This window comes from Primulina tabacum, chromosome 8 (assembly GCF_025594145.1).
Source record: "Primulina tabacum isolate GXHZ01 chromosome 8, ASM2559414v2, whole genome shotgun sequence".
Taxonomy (NCBI): domain Eukaryota; kingdom Viridiplantae; phylum Streptophyta; class Magnoliopsida; order Lamiales; family Gesneriaceae; genus Primulina; species Primulina tabacum.
Genome location: NC_134557.1, coordinates 13674672 through 13701390, shown reverse-complemented (window position 1 = coordinate 13701390; position 26719 = coordinate 13674672). Strand labels below are relative to the sequence as shown.

At 36.8% G+C, this 26719-nt stretch overlaps 1 protein-coding gene across 3 annotated transcripts in view; it reads right to left on the bottom strand.

Annotated features, from left to right (window-relative positions):
* Nucleotides 1-2967: 2967 nt before the first annotated feature.
* LOC142553784 (ABC transporter C family member 13) overlaps nucleotides 2968-26719 on the bottom strand; it is a 38039-nt gene continuing 14287 nt past the window's right edge. For 2 of the 3 annotated variants that reach the window (XM_075664288.1, XM_075664289.1), the window contains exons 15-36: nucleotides 26015-26132; nucleotides 25787-25903; nucleotides 25594-25674; nucleotides 25273-25509; nucleotides 12938-13039; nucleotides 12797-12864; nucleotides 12450-12581; nucleotides 12210-12357; nucleotides 11449-11729; nucleotides 11191-11347; nucleotides 6296-6471; nucleotides 6051-6162; nucleotides 5890-5943; nucleotides 5359-5481; nucleotides 4778-4876; nucleotides 4559-4651; nucleotides 4150-4260; nucleotides 3916-4080; nucleotides 3645-3832; nucleotides 3379-3568; nucleotides 3131-3298; nucleotides 2968-3053 (exon numbers count right to left, since the gene is read on the bottom strand). In XM_075664288.1, the coding sequence (XP_075520403.1) occupies nucleotides 2973-3053; nucleotides 3131-3298; nucleotides 3379-3568; nucleotides 3645-3832; nucleotides 3916-4080; nucleotides 4150-4260; nucleotides 4559-4651; nucleotides 4778-4876; nucleotides 5359-5481; nucleotides 5890-5943; nucleotides 6051-6162; nucleotides 6296-6471; nucleotides 11191-11347; nucleotides 11449-11729; nucleotides 12210-12357; nucleotides 12450-12581; nucleotides 12797-12864; nucleotides 12938-13039; nucleotides 25273-25509; nucleotides 25594-25674; nucleotides 25787-25903; nucleotides 26015-26132 (3001 nt within the window). In that variant the 3' untranslated portion in view covers nucleotides 2968-2972. Of the gene's footprint in view, nucleotides 3054-3130; nucleotides 3299-3378; nucleotides 3569-3644; nucleotides 3833-3915; nucleotides 4081-4149; nucleotides 4261-4558; nucleotides 4652-4777; nucleotides 4877-5358; nucleotides 5482-5889; nucleotides 5944-6050; nucleotides 6163-6295; nucleotides 6472-11190; nucleotides 11348-11448; nucleotides 11730-12209; nucleotides 12358-12449; nucleotides 12582-12796; nucleotides 12865-12937; nucleotides 13040-25272; nucleotides 25510-25593; nucleotides 25675-25786; nucleotides 25904-26014; nucleotides 26133-26719 lie in introns of those variants that run through there. The other variant, XR_012822000.1, reaches the window with a different exon arrangement.

Sequence of the window (26719 nt, the reverse complement as noted above, 5' to 3'; positions counted from 1 at the left end):
ATTGAACTTTCAGGTGTACTCAATCACTGTCATGTCTGAAGTTTGTTTAAAGCTTTCAAATTCACTCAGCTTTTGCAAACGTAATTCCGCCGGATAATATTGTTTCAGGAATTCTCTTCTAAATGGATGCCATGTAATTGGCCCATCCTCGGCCATAGCTGGCGAAATAGTCACCCACCATTTGCGTGCTTGTTTCCTCAAGAAATGGTGTCCTCACTTCTACCTTGAGTTCTTCGGGCACTTCTAGCAAATGAAGTTGGCTTTCTACATTTTTTAGCCAGTTGTGGCCAACTTCCGGGTCGAGATTCCCATCATAAGTTGGGACTCGATTTTTTCGGAGGGATTCATAGTGGTACTTAATACCACGTGGTTGGGGTTCTGGTGGTTGCTGGATGTCATTGTTGGCGTTTGGGTTCAGGATCCCTTGTAGCATCGCGGCCACAATGGCGGCAATTGCCATTATTTCTCCTTGACTAAGGTTAACTCCGGGTGGTGGTGGAGGTAGGTTCTATTCATCATCCCGATTGGCTCTTCGTGGGCTACGATTGTTTCTTGGTTGTCTTCCCGCCATTTACTAGAGAAATCGAATGAAAAGATTTAGAATCAAAGTAAAGGCAAAAATCAACATTGGACAAATAATTGGGTCGAACAAAATCTTTCGTTGGATTTTTCCTAAGTATAAAGTAGTGGTAGTTTCGCATAGATTGAAAGCGGTGACAAGATTGAGTTTCGAGATTCTATGCGGAAGAATAAGCCTTCCAACTATGGAGACAGCTTGAATTTGAGAATTTAAACAAACGGAGATGAGTATGATGTATCAGAATAATTTGGATAGAAAGGCATGGGCATTTGCCAAAATTTGACGAATTGGATAGAAAGGCATGGTCATTTGCCAAAATTTGACTTCGTCAAATTTCGCCTATCAAACTCCCAGCCGGATTATGAACCTGACGACTCTGATACCACTTAAATGTGACACCCCGAGACCGAGACGTCGTTGACATCAAGCATTGTTAATCAAATAACAATAAGCCTCATATCAAATAGCCAAATACCAGTCTATTTCATAAAATTTCGTTGTCTTTACATAAAAGAAAAAATACAAAGGTTGCGGAAGCGAAAAGTACAAACATTACTAAGAAAGACAAAGGAATACTAATGGGCTTGAACATCCAGAACTTGAATTCCTTCCTTCTAATTCTTTACCAGCCCAAGAACTGCTCATGCTCCTTTTGTTCTACATGTTCTTCATTCTCATCTGGAGAGGGACGTAAGGGGGGTGAGCGTTTTGGGAAACACTCAGCAAATGGGTCCGATCGAATACCAGAAAACACTTGATACATAATACTTTTAAAACCTTCTCCTTTTACATAGCATAGTATATCAGAGTTGGATGAACATAAGTTAATCGTTGAACAAATCAGATCTTCATAGTTGGATGAACAGAATCAGACTTAGAGTAAATCAGAACTTTGAATCAGAACATTTCAGAACTAGAACTTATCAGACAAACAGATTATAATGATCATGGGCTATCCTTGATCTTGGGCTCCCTCTGGGGCTTGCTTCTGTAAATGGGCTCCCTCTAGGGTATTTTCCCGCATTCGGGCTCCCTCTGAGACCTTCTCCCATTGACAGGACTCCCTCTGGGGCCTTTTTCCTCACAGGTTTTCCCGATGCATCATTACCAGATTCAAACAAATAACTTATCATTCGGAGAAAAATTGGTTCGAACAGAATGGCACCAACATAGAACGAAACGGAGAAGCATAAACGAACAAACAGACGGAACGAAACGATTTGAAGTAACTTAGTGATTTTTGAAATCCACACTTATTCACAACATTCATTAGACGATCGAATTTTAAAAAATACATAATCATTAAAACTTATAAACACACTTACCTAAAAGATTGTTCCAAAAATCTTGGAATGAACAAGTTGGAGTTTGACAGTGAAAAACCAGCCAACTTGCAAAAATATTTGCGCCTAATTGAACCGTTGGATCGGTCTGGATTTTGGATATGTTGCTCCAAACACGTGTAGGTACATTCTGAACAGTGAAGATCGGATTTGGACATATAAAAGAATGAGCAAAAGAAAAACTTTCTGAAATTGAGCATAATTTTTGGGTACTCGAAAATTCTAACTTTTGGAGAAAACTTTTGATGTTTTTTGTGTGATTTCACTCATTCATTTGCCACTATTTATAAGCACCAATATGACTTTAAGTATTCCCACTTCATGCCAAAGGTTGCATGATTTATGGCATGTAATCACCAATGTGTCTTTAGGTCTTCCCCTTCCATGCCAAAAGTTGCATGGTTTATGGACTTAAATATCACCAATGTGACTTTAGGCATTCCCCCTCCATGCCAAATGTTGCAGTTAATTTTATTCTCCTTCATGACATAATTAATCTTCAATGCAAAACTAAAATCAACTTGGTACTTTGTCTCTCTTTAATGCAAAATTTTGGGTCTTGACGGCTTGTACATCGAATAAACAGTATGTAAGATTTTAATCTTCACACGTTTTTGTTCTTGTATTTGTTATTTTAAATTAAATGATGTGGTACTTCGATTGTGAACGCATGCAATCATACTTGTTTTGTTTACAAAAATTAAATAAACCAAAATTATCTAAATTACGTAAAAATAATTATTTAAAAGTAGATTTTAATATATTGGTCGTGATAACATACTTTTATGAAAAATGAACAGTCCCCTACAAATTCTAATTTAATTGTAGAAATTAAACTTCTAACGCAAATTTTCAGTATAACACATCACATTTAAAAAAAATTCCTAATTTCATAAGAAAATTACCACCAAAATTTGTCTAAATGCTTCAAAATTAACTAATGTATTCTGCAGACCATAGCACACTAACTACTAGCCAGCCTATTAGATTAAACAAGAAACAGCTGGATCAACATCTTAAAAACTAGGATAAATTACCACCATATAATTTTACATGGCTGATGCTCTAGCAAAGCAGGAGAATTTAGATGATTCATCAAGAAGAAGTACCTGCGGATTTCCCTGTTCAACCTGAAAAAAAAAAAAAAGCAAGAAGGAATGATGTTTTCGTGCCTAGAAAACGGGAATCAAATCTCGTGTGATATTACCAGTAAGCCTCGATCGAACACGAGGATGTGGTCCATGGTCATAACAGTGGAAATGCGATGAGCAATTGTTACAATAGTCTTGCTTTTACATTCACTTGCAATAGCCTTTTGCAGCTTAGAAGCTGTTTGAGTATCCACGTTTGCCGTGCACTCATCCAAGCAGAGTACCTGAAATATTTTTTAGTTGGAAATAATCTTCACACAGATCTGACTCCTAGTGCAAATTAGTTACTCATTGGTTTTTGTACCTTAGAAGGCTTGAGAAGACTACGCGCAAGGCAAAGAAGCTGTTGTTGGCCAACGGAGAACGTTGTTCCAGACTCTTTTACTTGAATGTCTAGTCCTCCTGCTGCTTCAATCTCATCTTTCAGACAGCATTTTTCGAGTGTTTCCCATATCTTCTCATTGCTGCTGGTCTGGAACAGATCGAGGTTGGCCCTGAAAATACATGTGGACCACCATAATCTAAGTATTTTCTTTACGGATATGGAACTTTCTAACCATATCTTATTACCTTAATGACCCTTCAAACAGAAAGGAACTCTGGGGAACGATAGCTAATTTGGACCGAAGATCTCTAACTGGGATACCAACAATATCTATACCGTCCAAAAGAATACGTCCACCACAAATAGGGTTGAGACGGAATAAAACGTTCAAGATGCTTGATTTCCCGGCACCCGTCCTTCCTACAATTCCCACCTGTTTTAATGTCATGCAGCCGGCCTCTCAGTTCATGTGCAATTAAGTATAAGAGGTGCTCTATCGGAGTAAAATCAACTGACCGATGTGCCTCCAGAGATGGTAAAAGAAACATCAGATAATGCAGGGGGCAAGGACGGCATGTATCTGAGGGTCACATTTTGAAACTCTATCTCTCCTTGAGATGGCCAAGTAGGATCTAATGAATGGCCTCGTCCACTTGATTCTTCTTGAGGGACGTCCATGTACTAAAGTAAAAGCAAATGTGTCACAACGTTATTAACATATCAAGTGCGTAAAATCTTCATCTAACTCACCTGAAGAACTCTCTCAATTGAAACCATCTCCTTCTCCGTTTCAGTGAAGCTTGTCAAAAAACTTCCCAACAACGATACTATAGGGGAAGCATAAGAAAGAGCCAGCCCAACCTATGCATAGAAAGATTATTTTAATCATTTTTAATTTGGGATCCTTGATCATTATCCTTCAGATGCCCACTGACTACACTTATCGAGAATTGCTGCAAAACCATAAACAAGAAACTCTGTGTGCGCGGTCACCTTTTTAAGGGACCTTGAACTTGATAATTAAGAAACCAACTTTGTTCTTAACAATTGGCTCCCTCACTCTTAGATGTTCAAAATTGGTTTCCATCACTTTAAGAGGTTGCCTTTGACCAAAAAGAAGAAGCAATTTCACAAGCTTTCAGCATATAAAAATATTTACCAGTCCTGGAGTACCGAAATTGACAGGGAGATATCCATGAGTTCCAATAATAGCCATCACAGCAACAAATGAGACAACAATAGCAGCCAGCAACTAGAAACAAATTTACCCATCATGACTTGTAACAATATGGAAGTTAATGTCATAAGTATTAAGAACAATTAAATTTCAGACTTACGGAAATTCAAGTATGAACAAGAAAACTTTTTGGAGGCATACCTGAAGACGAAGAGAAAGCCACAAACTTGCGACTATCTCTGTATAAGAAGTCCGCTGATATAACTGCACATGCTGTAAAAATCTGAACAAGAAAAAATCCTGCACACAAGTTTAATTAATTGACCTCTCAGAGAATTTAAGATGGTGAATCACATAAAAGTTGACAACAAAAACATCTTATGCACAGCCTGGAAGAATTAAACCACAATAAAGCACAGATCTATTGATTAAATAACTGATAATAAAAATATGCATGTTTCGCAGAAAAAATAAAGCTTCTAAGAGTTTCATTGAAAAGAAACTCAATACCAAGGAAAAATTCCCCTAGGAAGATAAATACAGGCTTCAGTAAATTAAATACAAAATATGAATATCCTATTTTATTAGAAGTACATGACTAACAATCTGTGAGACTAACTCATTCATAACTTATGGCTACCGTACTGGTCACAGTAACTTCCATAAACCAGAGGATGACATTGTAGTAGGATTGTTGGTTATGCTCTCTCAATAGTTAACAGTACAAAATAATGAAGATTCAGATATACAAAACAACTACGGTTGAAATGGTAGAAACTTACCACAGATTTTAAAGCTCTAATTGTTGAGGAACCATCTAATGTTTCGCTAAATGAAGTATAAATAGGTGAACGAGAAACACTGTCCAGTCTTCTCAATTCCCGCGAGGTTGATCTGTAGTAAAACTGAAAATGCCAAGTAAGTAAATCTGCTATTTAAACTCTTCACACAATTGCGAGTTTCATAGCTTATTACAATACCAATCAATTAGTCGAGGACATTTCGCACAAATATAAAGGCTGAAAGCATTAAAATGAATAGCCTAGCGCAAACGACTGACCATTTCATTTTATCTAGCTTCCAGTGTATATAGAATGACGGAGGTCCCTCTAGCAAGCATCCTAGTTAATACCATATAAAGTTGTTATATGGGTGGCTAGCCAATATTTGTTCTAATTTATCCTGGTCCACCTTTTATTTTTCTACAGGAATCCCTCTATATTGGTATGCAATCCAAAATAAAAAAGATGCGAACCTGTGATTTGAATCTTGTCCCTATATAGGTATATACTCCTACAAGATATGATGCAAACCTGTAATTTTCTGTACACAAACCAAAAGGGCAATAACAGAAGCAAAAACATGACCTGCACGTACAAAGTAATCCCATTAGTCACAAACTTGGCATATTACAGGTTTTTTAAGGAAAAAATAAAGGTAATAAACAAATTGAACTGCTAAGGCCTGCTATTACCTGGACAAATGACAACACTATAGCAATTCCCAAGAGGGCCACAAAATTAGCCAAAAGAATGTTGAGAATAAAAGGAAGAGAATCATCAATGGTATAAAGATCTGAAGACAATCTATATACTCCAGTCAGTATAGAAGTGGAAAAATATGGTATAAAGATCTGAAGACAATCTATATATTCCAATCAGTATTGAAGTGGAAGAATATGACAAACTTCAAAGTATTTTTTGTGGGATGCCATGCTACCTGTTTAATATTCTTCCACTTGGGTTCTGATCAAAGAAACTGATTGGTGCATCGACAAGTTTATGTAGCAACTGATCATGTACTCTAATAGCAGCCCGTAAACCACCAAATGCGAAAGAAAATGCTCTCACCAATGTCAAAGACGAATTAAACAAACAGAATATGCTGAGTATGACCTGAAAAATCAAATAAGCAGTTATGATAAACAGGTTTTACAAATGGCATAAGTCAATTATGCTCTTCATTTGGTCCGACTTTGAAAACACCGAGCGAGAGAGGCAAAAAATATCACTTAAATTTTTGAAATGTGTGGGTAATATGTTTCATTACTGATTGCTTTATTTGTGAACTCTAGACCCATAGATAAACCTCTTTTATGCAATACCTGATTTTCTGATTGTTTTTCCAATCTTCCACGTCCACATGTTACATAAACCAAAAGAGTTGGAGCTTGAATTCTTGGAATTGTTCACTCAACAAGTCAAGCTAGGAGAACGGTTGACCTTGAGTTCATAGGTGAATAGATTTATATATCCATATGCGTGTGGGTATGGTGACTTTTTTAAATGTTCACTCAAAGTAAACAGTAAGTTACGTCCATAAAATTATATAATCTTTATATATTCGTGAAGATATTATGAAATGCATAAACTTATAATTAGTAACCTTCCCTCCACATCTATTTACATATATAATATTCCCTCTACATCTATTTAAAAAGTAATCTTCTTTTACTACAAACATATTATTAACCCATTGCAAAAATGCTATTTTAATAAATAGAGGTTATTTTCTAAAATTCAAATTTGTATAAGGTCATTGACCCAATTCTTCCGTGTTGAAGTGAACTAGTAAATTTCCTTATTAAACTGATATGGACCAACATCAATTCAAGTTTTATTCAGAATTAAGCCTTTGATTTGTTCTATGTGTTAAAGTAGGTGTCCGGCAAGCCAACTTGTGGCTAGGGATTTTATTGACTCTAATGTAAAACAATCTTCATTTAAATAATATTTTACGATTTTATTCGATTATGACATTATACTTTATCTGTATACTCATGCAAGCTGCATAGATAAAGTCCTTGAATATACAATAGGTATCATGAGGTCTGCGTCGCAATGTAAGATCGTGAAACTCATTAGGAAGTGTACCATATATTCTTAACAAGTTCCTAGTTGAATCAGCTGCCTAAAACAAGGATAAAGGTCATTCAAGCTCGAGACTAGCATCTGTGATGTAAACGTCACGTTTCATTTGCAAGGGCATGGAGATGTCAATTCACACAAATAGGTAGGGATGTAAATGAACCAAACCGTTTGCGAGCTATTCGAAGCTCGGCTCGATAAAAAGCTCATTTGAGTTCGTTTGTTAATCATATCAAACCAAACTCAAGCTCGATTTCGAGCTCGAAAATTTAATCAAATCAAGCTCAAGCCTAAGGATATTAGGCTCGTGAGCTCGCAAACATGTTTGATAATAGGCTCTCGAGCTCGAGGTTAGGTGGCTCGTAAGCTCGAGCTCGACTCGTTTAGGTGGCTCGTCAGCTCGAACTTGGCTCATTTGTTGAGTTGACAAATAAAAATATTAGTATTAATGTTAATGGAACGAATTGAACACAAAACATGGTTGAAAAAAAGATTAATTTACACCACATAGTCACAATTACATTTTTATCTTACTTGCATATCATTATACTAAAATGTTCTTTAAAACATAATAAATTAACAGAAATACATCATCTTATTCTTTTTTCCCCAAAAAATTTACATGATCAAGTCATATACACGTTGAGTAACTTTAAAAATTATTATCCTAAAATATTATAGTAAATTGAATATAATGAATTTATATTGATTAAAAAATGAAATTTATTTGGAACACAAAGAATGGAGTATTAAATGAGTGAAATTATTGCAATGTTATTTATATGGTGATATCAGTGTATGACAAATATTTGTTATCTGGATGTTTGATGTATTATTTTGGGATGTTCAATAATATAAAGAGTTTATGTTTTTTTAGTTGTTCTTTTTGTCGTTTTGATTATTTATGAATGAATTTATATTTTTATGTCTGATTTAAAATTAATTCATAGATATATTTAATTTTTAACAAGCTCAAATCAAGCTTAAACTCGAGCTCAATTCTATGCTTTACGAGCTCGAAAACGAGTCGAGCTGAAGCCATGCTTGTTAAACATGATAAACGAGCTATTAATGAATCAAGCTCGAGCCGGGTTTGATTAACATGATAAACGAGCTTTTAACGAGCCGAGCTCGAGCTTTTTTCGAGCTTAATAATTTCAATACAAACCGAGTTCGAGCCTGATAATAGAAGCTCGAATCGAGCTCGAGCCGAGCTTGAGCCTTAAACAATCCTAAACGAACCAAGCTCAAGCCTGATACTGTTTGGTTTGGTTTGGATTGTTTACATCCCTACAGATGGCTGATCATATGATGATGCACTGAACAACCCTCCCTCGGACTGTCCAAGTGGTTCTCACTTATCGAGTGGAATAGTACGCAGTTATAGTTGTACATCATTAGTGCTTTGACCCGGGACAATGTAAGGGCTATACGTACTAGCATGCACTTTGTGCCGTTTACCGACTCCATCGAGGGTCATCAGGTGGCGAGGTTGGGTGCAGTTTCGAAATACGTAGGAGCAAATGCATTGTAGTCGGGGATTCACCATTCGCCTACGGGTGAAGATATCCTATGTGATCTGATGAGCTAATAGTGCAAAGAGTCTCTGGCCGGAGCAAAAAATGGGCTTTAGGGAAAGTTGTTTTCTTAGTTGCACATACCATGCCAATAATAGTACTCAAAGATAAATCGCATCATTATCGAATTCATATGCAACTCTCGATATACCAATGGTTGCAGAATCGATCGAGATATATGTGTTGAAGGGACCATATTGTACAATAACCATGACTAAATGTTCTTGCAGGCACTATCAGTGATACCTAGGGGATCATGGGGCGATACTACTAGACGCTATTACCATGATCCGATGGGTGCAATCGGAAATGAGTCTGACATTCTTGATCAAGGTCTTGATGAAAAAATGGGGCTATCTAGGGTAAGCCCGAATAAGAATAAATGTTATTCTGAATCACATGGAGATGTGAACCCACGGCGAGTTGTATCCCTGAACCATTGAGGGTCACACAAGTATCGGATTCTGTGTTGCCGTTGAGATAGTCAAATGTTAAGAAGTTGGAATTTGACGAATTTAGTTTGATGGAGATCAAACAAGAAGCTTATAAAAGAGTTTATGAGTTGATTTCATAGGTTGGAAGAAATGAAAGTTAGCTTGGTTGCTAAATAAGGAAGGAGAGTGGAACTGCCTGTTTCAATAAAGGAGTTTACAAAACTGGCAGCTACCAAATATGGTAACTGCCATATATGGTAAGTTCCAAATTTGGTAAATGAAAATTTTGATTTTCGAAATTATTTGAACAAGATTTGTATCCCTGATACATCGGCGAAGACGGATCGTCAATCCGGGCTATAATGAGTTCGGAATTATTTATTTAATGAATTTAGAATTTACTAATTAAATAATAGTACTAGTAGTGGTGACTATCATTGTGTAAAATTCTCATAAAATATTCTAGATGGTCTAGAATAAATTAACTAATAAGTTAATTAATAAATTAAATAATAGTTATTTAATTTAAATTAATATGTCCATGCATATGAGATGTTCATGTATAGATATATTAAAAAATATATATATTTGTGATATTATCATGTATTATCAAAAGTTGAATAATACACGATATTATCATATGAGAATTTAATTAATGAAAATAAAGAGTCCTAAAGATACTAGGATTAGGAATCCTAGTAACATAGAATTTGTATATTTTAATTAATAGGTTATCAAAGGTTGATAACAAGACACAACAAAAATTACACAAAAAAGAAAATTCATTGTTCCTATCTTCAAACTCACGGCCACCACCATGAATTGAAGAAAAGTAAACTCACGGCCAAGGTGGAAAGGAAATCAAGGGTCAAACATGATTATGGAGATAATTAGCTTAATTAATTATTGATTAAGAATCACTAATTTCAAAAATTCATGATTGAGGATCATGAACCTTTCGGCCACCTTTTGAGAAAAGGCAAGTCACGGCCGTGACTATTCTTCCTAGTGTCGTGTCCCGCCGCTGCTGCACAGTCTCCGGATTTCGGAAATTCGGAGTATTCAGTCTCGACGTAAAATTGTTTGGAATTGCTGCACAGTCTCCGGATTTTGGAAATTCGGAGTATTCAGTCTCGACAGTAAAATTGTTTGGAATTTCTAGTGCAAACCAAACGAGGAAAATAGCTTCTGATCGTGGACCCAATTGGGCGATAAAATTTGAAGAGCCATTCGTGGGGATTTACAAGAAGGACTATCTCCGAGTAAAAATCGGAATAATTTGGAGTCCGGCGTAATAAACGCAAAGGTATAACTCTAAACGCCCTATGAATGTTTTGAATACACGACGCCCAAGAAAAAAAAATTAAATTTTCACTGCGTCTTGGGTGCGAGAATACGATGTCCTAACACTATCATCAAGAGCGATTATGATTGGAAGTTCAAAGTGGATCAGCCTAATTCAAGTACAAACTATGTAGTTTAGTTACAGGCTGTATAGATTTATTCAGTAATTTTTGTTAGGGGCCTAATTACATCTATTTCGAGCCCCGGCATAATTGTTTATTTTCTTTAATGGTCATATTATTTTATTAGACCATTTTTATTGGTCTAAAATAAATATTATTTTAAGCCCATAATTACATAATCAATCTAGGCCTTGCCTTATATATATATATATACACACACACAATTTCCTATAGGATATCGTTTATATTTTCAATATAAAAAATGTTTACCAGGTAAAAGGTGGTGGAATACTCTCTTTGATTGCTTCCTATAGTGTCAACCCAATATGACAACCACAGATCATTGCCATTACGAGAAACTTGCATCAAGATTGCTGAGAGGCATGTGATAATAGTAATGAACCAACCAGAGAATGCAGCATAATTTCTGTGGGAGATGAAACTAGATGGTAAAATTGAATTTTAAATAGCTAGGTCATTTAAATCTGTTGTTTAGGCAGAATATGACTTGACAAAGTGAAAACTCACTGATAAACTTTTAATTCTACTCTTCCCTCCTTTCTTGTCTCAACTTCAATGACGTCTTGAACTTCAATTGAAGTGTTTTCACACTCAACTTCCTGAGTGTTCTCAATGTATTCAATCAAACTACTCGTTTTTTTCCCTTTGTTGTCTACTTCGGGAAATGTGTTGGAATCATTTAAGGATATTAATGAAGCATAGGAAGCAACATATGAGTCGGATGAATTTCCCACACACTTCACATGTCCTTTTTCCATCACAACAATCACGTCCGCCAAATGTATTGCCTGCAGAATTCAAATAATGGTTCCACGGTTCCATCCATGCAAGTGCTAAAATAAAAGGTTCCTCATATAGTCATGCAAATCCTTGTATGTGAAACATTAACTATGCTATGTGTATAGTTCAAGTTGCAAAGATAACCTCAAAAATGTTGCCTACTTTCCAAAATTAGGCAAATCACTATAACTTGTTTGAACTTCTTAAATTGCTTAATATGCACATAGACAAGGGGCATATTTTTGTATGCTGAGATCATTTATTTGTCGAGTATAATTTTTATATGATTCTGTGCTACCCACAAGATGGACAAAATAAAATCTAAAACTTGTCCGGCCTCAGTAGAATGAAGTCTTATAATAGAAAAGAATCACTACAATGCACTGGTTTTAAACTTGTTCAATAGTTATTGTCAGTTAGAGGCAAGAAAAATGGATTACAAAACAGATAATATTAAAACCTGAATGTGTTGTATCCAATAAAAAAACCTGGATGTTATGAGTACAAAGAATGCGAGTTTTCTGGTTCATAAGATGGCTAAGAATGGCATTTTGTAGAATTGAGCATGCTACATGCACGTCCACAGCACTCAAAACATCGTCGAGCAGGTATACATCGGGTTCATGGTAAAGAGCTCTGTCCATTGTCATGATAAAACAAAAAGGATTGAGAGAAATAATTGATGTATTGTGCAACAATTCAAATATGACGCTGTCAGTGGATATCACCTGGCAAGCGCAAGACGAGCTTTCTGTCCCCCAGATAAATTGACTCCTTTTTCACCAACACGAGCAATATCACCTCCTAACATTAGTGAAACATCAAGATCCAAAGTGCATGCCCTTAATATTTCCGAATATCTGCTCGAGTAAAAGGATAGAGGAAAATTTTCTTAGAAATATTATATTTTGAGTAATTTTTTTAAAAATATTATTTTCTGAGGTTGACTCATGTAGCATCAACAACTGACAGAGAACTCTCGCATTTAAGAATTGAAGGCACTCATTGGGTTGAACATATTAGAAAAAGAACCTTCACTTGTTGTCATACATAAAGGTGCATGGAATACAATTACCTTTTCCCATTGTAGTCCTTCCCTAGCAAAATATTTTCACGGATAGTTCCAGACATTATCCAGGGAATCTAAAGAAAAAGTTAATGAAAATTTTGAGTTTGAAAGCAGGTACAAGAATGACGACAGGAAAAGTTAATTAACCTGTGGTACATATGCTTTGGTTCCACTCAAATGTATTGATCCATTGACGAGTCTGGCTTCCCCCAGAATCATATTTAAAAGAGATGATTTACCCGATCCAACCTATAGCACAGAGTAGATCTTCAAATATTTATTTAAAATCAAGGGATTTTACTTCAAGAGGAAACCTGTTTTATTGTGAAAAACAAGAAGGATTAGAAGTATGAAAAGTTCAATACCATCAATTCAATGAAACAGATTGTCTCCGTGAAAACAATAATGCAAATCAGGGTACTGTCTACATAAACTCGAGATAAAATTGGAATTTTTAGAGGAGATACGGATCTGGCATACTTTACCAGAGCTAGGATATCCAAGTGTTATCTATCAAGTATTTTTGGAATGTGTCTGAACTCAGATTTATTTTATCATTACATGATCCAAATAATTCTAATCTATTTTTGAAAGTTCACTGTCCGAATCCTCTTAGCTCCATTAACTCAAGCACACAAGTTAAACGAATGTTCTAACCTTTTAACCCTTAATGATTTTAAAATAATATGGTGTATCGCTTGAAACTAGTTACTTGTCTATCACCTACTTTGTTAAGGAATTACTATTACCAAAAAATTTTGGTGATCGACAAAATCAAAACAACACTTAACTGTTTCAGGAAACAGCTGCAATCTTCTGTGTATAACATGAACCATTCAACCGTCTAAACTTACAACCGCCTAGTCTTCAACCGCTTGAATTTCAGGCCGCCTACCATTCAATCGTTTGAAGCAGAAGAAGTTCAAACTTTTAAAGAACTTCTCGACCGGCTGTTCGAAGACTTTAAATCGAGTCGTTAAAGAGCTATTTATTGCTCACTTAATAAAAGACATTCTTTGACCGGTTCAGGAGATTCATGTCCTGCACCAGTCCCGATATTGATCTACATTTATGTCACTATCCCAGAAAAGAAAGATTACTTATATTCTACAAGTTCTGATGGTAAAAACAGTTGCCATAAAAGAATACTCAGCAGTAACTCTGAACGGGATTCAAAGCTATGCTAGCAAAGAGAACATTAAATGGTTTGCTGAAGAACATTTAATGTAAGGTTACATGTTAACGTTACTCATCTCTTTTCGACCGATAGAATGACAGCTTATATAAGAAAAGCTGTAAGTATGCAAGAAACACATATAATCGTCAAGCTTTCAACTGTGCAATTACTACAAGCCTGCATACTAAAGAATCTGAGCGCAATCAAAGATCATATACCTCATCGTTCATCAAGCACGTACTCAACAGAAAGATGTTTGATCATTCATAGATCATATCTGTGCTACTAAAACAGATTGTTTTACTTACATCAGTAACCTTTGGTTATTTAATTAATAGTGGTGTCTGGTGAACCGAGGGTTCTTAAAATCCAGATGTGTGAAGTGATCACTAAGAGTTCCAAAACAGGCAGTGCGATATGTCCTGACTGGAGAGGGCTGTTGCAAAGAGTTTTGTAAAGCCAAAGTCTTTTAGTGGAATCCTTTCTACAGAGGAAGAAGGGGTGACGTAGCAATCTTATCTCCGAACATCCATAAAAATCTTGTGTCTTTACTTTTCGCAAGCTTTTACATTTCAAACCATATCTTGTTGATTAAACTGCCAACCGGTTGAAACTATCATTAGAAATACTGAATCATTTTCTGCACTTTTCAACTGGTTCATATTTCTAACTATTTGAACTTTCAACCGCCTACAAACGGTTGAAAACAAATTTTAAAAGCAAATATGTTTTAAGAGTTTATTCACCCCCTCTAAACTTTTTCCCAATCCTAACAAGTGGTATCAGAGCGGGGTTCTCTCGAACATAGATATATACAATTTATACATGGCATCTTTCAACAAAATTCCTATGTTTTCTAAAGAAGACTATGATGACTGGAAGATTCATATGCGGGCACATTTAGCAGCCCAGGATGATGACATGTGGTATGTCATTACTGACGGGCCTAAAAAGATCTTGAAAGTCAATCTAGATGTGGTTATAACTGAAGGTGCTCCCCAGATGGTGGAAAAACATCGATTCGAATGGACAACTGAGGATAAGAAGAAGGCGAATATTGACAACGTCGCAAAAGACATTATTTATAAAACCCTGGATAAGAAAATGTTTGCCAAGATTAAAACTTGATCCACAGCAAAGGAGATATGAGAAATGTAGAACCCGTAACTTAGACTACGTATAAGCCATGCATAATTCTAGTATTTTAAATTAAAATGATTTTATTGCATGAGTATTTAAATTTAATTATTTCATGCAGTAGTTTAATTTTTATCATTTCAGTTATTTCAGTGAGGCCGGACGGGAGTTGGAGTTTTGAGATAGAATTTAAGATTCAGAAAATATTTCCAGGATTTATTTTTAGCTAGCAAGTAAGTTGATTTAAGTTAAAAAGGAGGTTTGAGGATTTATTTTAATTACTTGAGGTGAGTAGGAAATAAGTCCATATAAGTTCTTTTAATTAAGGGATTAATTCACTAAATTATTTAAGGGATTAGTGAGGCTTTTAAGGGTTATAAATTTAGTAAATAAGCAACATTTTTCCCTCCATTTAAATGGTAAAATTCGGCCACCCTTAGTTGCTAGAACATTCCTTGCCAACACATCACCTTTGACCCTTTCTTTGTATTTAATTAGTAGGATAATTCTTTGATTTTTGGAGCACCATTTAATTAATAATCAACCTTATCCTAGCCTTGTTGTGCATGGTAGAATCGGCCACACCTCATCCTTAATCCCTCCAACCAATATTTGATAGCAACAAAAATTCAAATTTCAAAATGAGGGAGACTTGGTCTTGATTTGTCCCTTATATTTTGCACCCATCTCCCTCACTCCCCTAACCATTTCCCCATCTCCCTAATCTCGAAAATCAGAGCCATTTCAGAGTAGAAAACCGTGGGTTGCATAGCTAGACACAAGAGGAAAAATTCAGTAGCAAGCTAGGTAGCAAAGCGCTCCACTCCTCCGCGCCGAATCGTTTCATTCTTTCGTTTTCTTTCGAAACGAAACCAAGGCATGTATATATATTTCATTGCTCTTCAATCAAGTCATATTATCATTTCAAAACATCACATGTACATAGATTTGAAAGGGAAAACCGAAATACATGACAAAACATTTTGAAACCATGATGCAGATTTTCGGATTTCTCCCTTGTGCTCTCACGTTTGCTGCTGTTTCAGTTGCTACAGGTTATGGTTCGACTCCAGGCTCCCAAGGCGACTCCTAGACATGTACTAGAAGGGTTTAGGACCATGTTGATCCATTAGTTCAGCCCCCACGCTTGCTGGAAGTCGAAATGACAGCAACCTCCCCATAGGTGCAGAAATGTGTTTCGAAAATTCAGTTGCTGTCAAAAAGGGAAACGAAACTGATCATGGCTGCCCCAAGGCCTATAACCATGGTTAGATCACTTCCCTAGCATGTCTAAGACGTGACTAAGTCGCCCTTTTGGTGGCTTGGTCCATGGTGAATCGGTTTTTAAATTAAAACTCAAGAACAGCACAGCATCCTTTCGGCCCTCCCCTTTTTCCAGCATGTGTGTTTCGAATTGGTGGAATGGTGTGGATCTTGGTTGGCCTATGGCCCTTAGCCACGGTTCATACCATGCCCCTAGATGTCTAGATCGTGTCATGGTCAATCAAATGACCACTGGAACGGTCCATGATAGCAAAATAAGAACAAGAGCCCGACGTGCAGAATGTGTTCTCGGGTAGGAACTTTTCGATTGTTGTTGGTGTGATGCGAATTGTGGCTGGCCTAGAGCCCTTAGCCATGGTTCAAATCATTCCTTGGGATATTGGTAAGAGTCTCTGGTCAGTGGTTCAAGCCCCAATGGCCTGTAGTCTCGAAAACGACGCAAGAAACCTAAGCACAGTTGCTGTATTTTGTGGACAGCAACTTGCTGTGACGATTCAGTGGCTTGTTCGAGTTCTCGGTTGGCTTTTAGCCCATGTCCTTGGACTGGACAGTGCCTCATTGAGTTGGAAAGGTCATGTTTTTGACCGTTCGTCATTCGTATCATTTTTGAGGTCGTACGAGAATTTACGGTGCGATGTGCCAAATTGACTCTCGAAAGAGCGTTTCATGTTTTGGCCTCCATTCACCTAGATTTCGGCCCTCACCATTTTTGGAGCATTATTTTATCATTTTAGGCGTATTTTAATCATGACTACATGATGATTTAGTGTTGGTTCGGGTTGGTTCGGAGTCGTGATTAAATACGAAGTCGGTAGGTGTAATTGTCACATTTTTGAAGGTTATTGCATAGTTTGGTCCCATAAAACTATTGCATATTTTTCATGGCATATTTAGGTTGCAGCGAGCCTGGGAGCGATCCAATCCATTCAGTAAAATTGTTACAGGATATTTAATTCAGTTATTTAATTATATTACGTGCAAAAATACAAATTTTGAGATTTGTGCGATATGGCTTGTGGTCACTTTACTACCATGATTAAATCCGGTCGCCAGTTACCGGTCCGGTCGTCAGTTACCGGTTATGAGAGCATTACTAAGTCCTGTCGCCAGTTACAGGCCCGGTCGCCAGTTACCGGTCCGGTCGTCAGTTACCGGTTATGAGAGCATTACTAAGTCCTGTCGCCAGTTACAGGCCCGGTCGCCAGTTACGGGTCAATTCAGTTGTTTCACCCAGTACTGTGGCAGTGGTCTGATCAGACGTACATTACTAAGTCCTGTCGCCAGTTACAGGCCCGGTCGCTAGTTACCGGTCAGTTCAGTTCAGGGACCACATGCGTAGACCATAATCTCACCAGAAAATTATTACAGGCTATTTCAGTACAGGGCTCCAAGGAGCAAACATTTTCACTATGATTTTCAGTTCAGTTATGCACGTATTATAATTAATCATGACACGACATTTTTACGTTATGCCTCATGACATGATATTTTCACTTGCATGCAAGCTTATTATTTATTTACTTACTTGCTATTTACGATATATGCATGTTGAGTCTTTAGACTCACTAGACTTGATTGTTGTAGGTGCTGATGATGTCGGGACCGAGGGCGGGGACCAGTGAGCAGGCTCGAGTCGGCAGTAGTAGGACCCGAGGACCTCAGTTCAGCATTTATTATTATTTGATTGCTCAAACATTTTAATTATCGTTGGAAAAACCTTTTTCTGTTATTTCGAAAATGTTAATTTCTTCCGCTGCCACTTTGAACATCAAACTTTATTTATCAGTTCAGTTATGAATGAGGCAATTTTAATTATTTAAAAGAAAAATTTTAAATTTTTCGCAAATTTTCAAGCACGGATTTATAGGCCTCGACAAGAAAAACTCACACAACTATGTGAGGGCAACGACCAGACCAAAGAAAACAAACTGACAGTCGCTATCCAGAAATTTGACAATGCAAAGATGAAGCCAGGAGACACTCTCGCAGAATTTTATGAACGGTTTAGTGCTATTATTATTGAACTTATTTCAGTAGGAAAAGAATACTCTGATCGTGAAATTGCCTTGAAGGTAATGAGAGCTCTTCCCAGAGAATGGGACGTGAAGACAATAGCGATGTGAGAATCTAAAGATCTGAACAAGCTGGAGCTCCATGATCTTTTTGCCGATATTAAAGCGTACGAGTTCGAACTTGGAATACGAACTGAAGAAGAACCATCCACTTCTCAAACAAAGGCCCTGGCAGCTACCGTAGTGACTCTTCCGGTCGAAGAGTCCACAAGTAAGAAATTGGATGAGCAATGAAGCCATGTCCCTATTTGTCAAGAATTTTAGTAAATTTATGCTTAAAAATCAACCTCAGATTACTAAACTTTATTTAAAAAAAGATATGGTCAAACTTGCTTTAACTATGGAAAGAAGGGACATTTTATTGCAGAGTGCAACAGGCCGAAAAAAGATGAAAAGAGACCGGTTGATAGGAGACGGTCAAAAGATGACAAAAAGTTCACCAAAAAGAAAAACCAACACGTTTTGATTGCAGAGGAAGATAAAAGCAAACGGGCCGACTCAGATTCAAAAAGGTCCATCTCCAAGGTATCTACGAGTGAAAGCGACGATGAGACAGTAAAATATCTCATGGCAGATGAAGAATCAGAATCCACGGATGAAATGGTATTTGACTTTGACTCTATTGAATTTACACAAGAAGACCTTGTCACAGCACTACACGACATGGTGAATGAGTTTAAGGGACTATCGCAGCAATTCGATGAAGCTAAAGCAGAAAAACAGGACTTAAAAAACAAGTTAACACTCTCATCTCAAGCTGCTCGCAGCAAAAGAGGTTGACCGTTTGAAAGTGAAGATAAGTCTGCTAGCGGCTGAGCATGATGACCTGCATAGATTGTTCCATGTCACGTTAAAAGAAAATAAACGATTGATGAACACAATCAACACATGAAATAAGCTTCTGGTTCTCTTGAAATGATGCATGAGATGCAAAAACCGGCCGGAGACAGAACCGGGATAGGTTACAGCATCACTGAGTGCAACACCTCTGAAGCACAAACTCAACCGCTACTAGAAAAAGACAGTTTAAAATCAATTAAATTTGTCAGATCTAGTACGGTACATGAGCATAACGAGCCTGAAGTCCAAAGCAATCAGAATGTAAGACTTGAGAACAATGGAAGGCGACATGGTATGAGATATGACAAATTTGAGAATGCTAAATCCAACCGATCGAGGCTTAGACGCAGGCCAAATCCAACCAATCACAACGGTTCAGATTGGTTCCGCAGAAAGCCAAGTTCAACCGGATATCATTCTAAAGTAAGACCTAACCGATACTACAACAGCCGACCGGTTCAAAAGAGGTATAGATTGATTGACAATGACAGACTGGCCAAGACAACATACTGTAAAAGAAAGAACATTGCACACACCACCAGATTATGCACTTGACTGCATCCATCTTGGGGCACACCAAGGAAAATCCCTCAAGATAATCTAGGTGTGGATCTCTTTGGGTCTAATCAGTTCAGGACCCAAATAGGAAAGGGTACCAAGTTCCTACTTTAATGATTTCAGGTACTGAAAAAGAAGAACTTGGAAGAATCCATCTGGTTTCTAGACAGCGGTTGGTCCAGACATATGACAGGAAACAAAAACCTTCTATCAGAAGTTGTTAACTACAAAGGACCAAGAATCACCTTTGGTGATAACTCTAAAGGTAAAACTGTGGGTAAAGGTAAAATTATCCATGGCAAAATTATCATTAAAGATGTGCTTTAAGTCGAAAATTTGTGTTATAACCTGATTAGCATAAGCCAATTATGTGACAACAGTTATACCGTTGAGTTTCACAAGTACACATGCACTATTAAATCTGCTGTAGGCAATACTGTGTTGATTGGGATTAGAGAGTAGAATACATATAAGATAAAATGGAATGATGACAGTTTAAATGCACTTACTTGTTTCATCGCATTAAATAATAATAAGAATTGGCTTTGGCACAAACGACTTAATCATCTTAATTTCAAATCCATTGCACTCTTAGCAAGCTTAAGTTGGTATCTGGTCTGCCTAACATTGACGTCGCAAAAGATAGAATCTGCAATGCCTGTCAACTAGGTAAACAAGTTCGCTCAACCTTCAAGAATAAAGGAAGAAACTCATCAGCTAGATGTCTGGACCTACTCTACACGAATCTGTTTGGACCCATACCGGTAATGAACTTAGGGGGAAAGAAATACACCCTTGTGGTATTGATGACTTCTCCCGGTTCACATGGGTAATATTCTTAAATTTCAAAGACCAAACTGCTGCTCAGTTCATCAAACTTCTTAAGAGACTCCAAAATGAGAGAACTGTAGCAGTGGACAGGATCAAAGTGATAGAGGAACTGAATTTCTAAACCAATCCCTGTCATCTTATCTTGAAGATCACGGCATCAAACATAAGCTCTCAGCTGCCAGATCACTGCAACAGAATGGAGTTGCAGAAAGAAGAAACCGCACTCTCAAGGAAGCAGCTAGGACTATGCTAGCAGAATCTGGAATCTCTCATCGATTTTGGGCGGAGGCTGTCAATACTACTTGTTATACTCAGAACCGATCCATGATCAATAAGAATCATGAAAAGACTCCATGTGAGATCTGGACCGGCAAGCAGCCAGAAATTGGATACTTCCGCATATTCGGTTGTAAGTGTTTTATTCATAATAATGGCAAAACACATTTAAATGCATTTGATGTGAAAACTGATAATGGTGTCTTCCTGGGATATTCAGCAGTGAGCAAAGCATATTGAGTTTACAATCAAAGAACTCTCACTGTTGAAGAATCTATACACATTGTATTTGATGAATCATCCATCTATCACGACAATAGTAATAGCAGTATTCATGATTAATTAATGAATTAGATGCTACAAACTTGAAGCTACCAGTGATGACAAAATAGATTTGAGAAGAACAGACAAACATATCTCGGAACAAAGTCTAATTGCTCAAGAACAAACTCATCAGATAAATGAACCGGTGAACAATCATCAACCAGAGATCATTCAAATAGAGGAGACAATGGAACAAGAGGATACAACCGTGCAAACAATAGAGCCAAATTCATATGAATCATGCCTTCGGTGGAAAAAGGATCATTCACTCGAGCTAGTCATCGGTAACCTAACCGCTCCTCTTAGAAACAGAAAACAAATAATTAATGAATTTACGCATGTTGCTTTCGTTTCTCAATTAGAACCTAAGAAAATCAGTGTTGCATTGAATGATACCAACTGGATAGAAGCTATGCAGGAGGAACTTAATCATTTCGAAAGAAGCAAAGTTTGGCACTTAGTTCCTCGACCTACTAATCCGCATGTAATTGGCACTTGGTGGGTATTTAGAAACAAGATGGACGAAAACAGTTCAATAATTAGAAACAAAGCCAGATTAGTGGCACAAGGTTATAGATAGGAGGAAGGTAATGACTTTGATGAATCATTTGCCCCCGTTGCTAGACTAGAAGCAATTAGAATATTTCTTGCATTTGCAGCATTCAAAGATTTAAGTTATATCAAATAGATGTTAAGTCTGCATTCTTAAATGGTTTGCTTAATGAAGAAGTATACATAGAACAACCACCTGGTTTCGTCAGTCACATTCATCCAGATCATGTTTACAAATTACATAAAGCATTATATGGACTAAAACAAGCACCAAGGGCATGGTATGATACTTCAACAAAAATTTTACTTGATCATGACTTCTCGATTGGATCGGTTGACAAAACACTGTTCAAACTTTGAAAAGATGATCATTCATTATTTGTGCAAATTTATGTTGATGATATTATATTTGGATCAACTAATCCTAAACTGTATGAGAAATTCTCCAAGCTAATGCTGGAACAGTTTGAAATAAACATGATGGGAGAATTAAACTAATTTCTAGGACTGCAAGTCAAGCAGTCAGAAAATGGCATTTTTATTAAACAAGCTAAATATACAAGAGACATGCTAAAGAAGTTTGGAATTGAGAATTGCTCCAAAGCTGCTACCCCAATGAGCTCATCTATAAAATTGGACAAAGATGAAAGGTGAATCTCAGTAGACACGAAATTGTACAGAGGATTGGTTGGTTCACTACTATATCTGACCGCCAGCCGGCCAGACATCATGTTTGCGGTTTGTTTATGCTCACGGTTTCAAGCTAACCTTATGCAATCTCATTTTACTGCTTCAAAACGTATCTTAAATATCTTAAAGATACTACTAATGTGGGTCTTTAGTATTCCAAAGATTCAAGTTTTAATCGTGTTGGTTATTCAGACGCAGATTACGATGGTTGCAAAATTCACCGGAAAAGCACAAGCGGATCATGTCAGTTCTTGGGCGATTGACTAATATCTTGGTTCAGTAAGAAACAAACGTCTATTGCCACATCAACCGCTGAAGCGGAGTACCTTGCAGCTGGAAGTTGTGGGGCTCAAATGCTATGGATACAACAGCAACTCAAAGATTATGGAATTCAAACTGCTGAATCTCCCATCTTATGTGACAACAGCTAGTGCAATAACCATTACATACAACTCTGTATTGCACTCTCGGACAAAGCATATCAACATTAGACATCATTTTATCCGAGAACATGTCATGAAGAAAGAAATTCGTCTTGAATATGTCTCAACAGATCAACAGGCAGCATACATATTCACCAAACCGCTACCAGACGCTAGTTCTCTCATTTTCGAAATATTCTTTGTTTAATTGATTTATCTTAGTCATTTTAACATTTTTATATGTTGATTCATTGCCAAGATTAAATGCAGGAATTAATAAAGCATTAAAGATAAAACAACAGTAAACAAAATAAATTTTGTATTGACGTAGTTGAGCATTTACAACTGAGATTTCATCATTTACTGCCCCCCTCCAGAGCATATGTTGATCAATGTATAGATGCCCAAGGAACACAACTCACTGAAATCATGCAATTCGTTGTCCATGGTTATGTCAAAAAGGGGGGAAGAGAGCGGCAAAAGGAACTTTTGAGAGCAAAAGAATCGGTTAGAAAAAGGGTTGCAGAGCATGTCAAAGCAGATGAAGCTAAACAAATTAAAGAACATAAGAAAGGTTAATTTCTGCAGCTGGGTTTTGTCATCACCAAAAAGGGGGAAATTGTTAGAATTACTATTCCTAAGAGTTTTGGAGATCGACAAAATCAAAACAGCACTTAACTATTTCAGGAAACATCTGCCATCTTCTGTGTATAAAAGGAATCAGTTCAACCATCTAAACTTACAACTGCCTAGTCTTCAACCGCTTGAATTTCTGACCGCCTACCATTCATCCGCTTGAAGCAGAAGAAGTTCAAACTCTTAAAGAACTTCCCAACCGGCTGTTAGAAGAATTTAAATTAAGTCGTTAAAGAGCTATTTATTGCTCACTTAATGAAAGACATTCTCTGACCGGTTCAGGACATTCAATGGTTTTGCACCGCTGCAAGTCAACCATGTCCTGCATCAGTCCCGATATTGATCTACATTTATGTCACTATCCTAGAAAAGAAAGATTACTTATATCCTACAAGTTCTAATGGTAAAAACTACAAGTTCTGATGGAAAAAACAGTTGCATAAAAGAATACTCAGCAGTAACTCTTCAAGGAACGTGATTCAAAGCTCTGCTAGCAAAGAAAACATTAAATGCTTTGCTGAAGAACATATAATGTATTTGCAGCTGATAGTGACACATCATTCCAAGTTTACAGGTTAACGTCTCATCTCTTTCCGACCGTTGGAATGACAATTTATATAAGAGCTGGAAGTATGCAAGAGTGCAATTACTACAAGCCTGCATACATAAAGAATATGAGCGCAATCAACGATCAATACCTCATCGCTCATCAAGCACGCACTCAACAGAAAGATATCTGATCATTCAAATATCATATTCTTGCTACTAAAACAGATTGTTTTACTTACATCAGTAACTTTTGGTTATTTGATTAATAGTGGTGTCTGGTGAACCGATGGTTCTTAAAATCAAGAAATGTAAAGTGATCACTAAGAGTTCCAAAACAGACAGTGGGATAAGTCCTGATTGGAGTGTGTTGTTGCAAAGAATTTTTTAAAGCCAAAGTCTTTTAGTTAAATCATTCCTGCAGAGGAAGAAGGGGCGACGTATCAGTCTTATCTCCGAACATCCATAAAAATCCCGTGTCTTTACTTTTCGCAAGCTTTTACATTTCAAACCATATCTTGTTGATTACGCTGCCAATCGGTTGAAACTATCATTAGAAATATTGAACCATTTTACGCATTTTTCAAGTGGTTCATATTTCTAACTATTTGAGATAAATTTTCAACCATCTAAAAACGGTTGAAATCAAATTTTAAAAGCAAATATTTTCAAAGAGTTTATTCATCCTCTCTAAACTCTTTCCCGATCCTAACATACTTCAATTCAGATTTCAGACACTAAGAACATTACACTTGGATGGATCTAAGTAATCAATATTCATTACAAAATGAACTTCTAAACTTTAAATCACGGTAAAGTAAAAAATGTAATCGGTGGCAAGTAAGATCTACAATAAGGCATCCATACATCTAATTAAAACGCTGCTAGAGTTCCTCCACTCGTAAAAGATCCTTTACCTCAAATTTTAACAGTCACATAATTATTGTCCTCGTAGAACATGGAGAAAAAGTAAATTATTTTTACTTAGTACCAGGCATCTACAATAAATAAATTTGACGAGCATGAGTCTCTTACCAGATCTTTAATACTAGAAAACTCACCATAAGAAGTTTTGAAATGTCACAGATAAAAAAAATCCATTTATCATGGAATATTTATCATGCAAGTGATATTTACCTCTCCAATCACAGCTACCATAGAACCCTTAGGCACAAAAAGATTAACATGCTCCAAGACCAAATCAAATTCCATTTCGTTGTTGCTTGACCATGTACAAGATGCATCATTGGCAGCAACAGCAGCTTCTTTACCATTAAAATGCTTATCACAGTCGAACGTGGTTGAAATGCCAAGTCTAGCATCACTTTCATAACAAGAGAGATACCTGCTCAGTCGCCTCGTTGATATAGCAGCCTGTAAGATATAATAGATCTTATTATTCTGATACTATCATCTTTGCAGTCTTATATTTCAGAACTGAAGAATATGAAAACTCACATCAATCAACCCATTGATGACCCATGGGAATGAGTTCAGAGGAGAGATCAGATTGTTAAATAGAGCAAGACAAGTGAAAACCTGAAACTCAATTCCAGTTAAAGTAACACGAATTCATTGATGCCGAAATTGCAGGAGATTGTCTTTAATAATATCTGATATTCGCAGAGTAATAGAGAAATAGTGACCATACCGTCGCAGCATCAAGCTTGTGGCCCATTAGAGTATATAGTCCAAATGTGGAAAGAGAAAATAGGGTAGGAGTTGTAGCCCAAAAGAACACACAACAGGCATCCAAATATTTTCTTGTCTAACATAGAGAAGAGTAGCACATAAGCTCAAGTGTTTAGCAACTTCCTGACATGCAGAATGATTACAAATTCAACTGATTCTGAGCATGTCTTAACAAAAATCTTCTCACCGATAGATATTGAACTTCGGAGGACCTTGTCTTCATTAACCAGCCAGCAAAAAGAAGTTCCCAGCCACACATTTTTATAGTGCGGATGTACGATAGTAGTTCAGCTGTTTTTCTGATCCTGCTCAATGACTTTTTTGTATCAGAGTTTCTACATTGTATAAAATATCAATGGTGCACGGACCATTGCACTCTCAAATTAGTAGCCAACAGGAATATTTACTTATTTAGTCCATTAATTCACAGCCCCTACATCTGCCAATAAGGTTGACTTGGAGTAGGTGCCCGGTGAACCAACTTGTGGCTTAGGTTTTATTGACTCTTATGTAAAACAATATTTATTTAATAATATTTTATGGTTTTATCTAATTATGACAATTACTTTATCTCTATATTCATGCAAACTGCATAGATAAAGTTCTTGGATATACAATAGGTATCATGAGGTTTGTCTCGCAATGTATGATCATGAAACTCATTAGGAAGTGTACCATATATACTAAACAGGTTCTTAGTCGAATCAGTCGCTTAAAATAATGATAAAGGTCGCTTGAGCTTGAGACTAGCATATGTGATGTAAATGTCATATTTCATTGGTAAGGGCATCGAGATGTTTACTCATATAAATGGGTGATCATTTGATGATACACTGAACAACCCTTCCTCGGACTGTCCAAATGGTTGTCAATTATCGAGTGGAATAGTTTG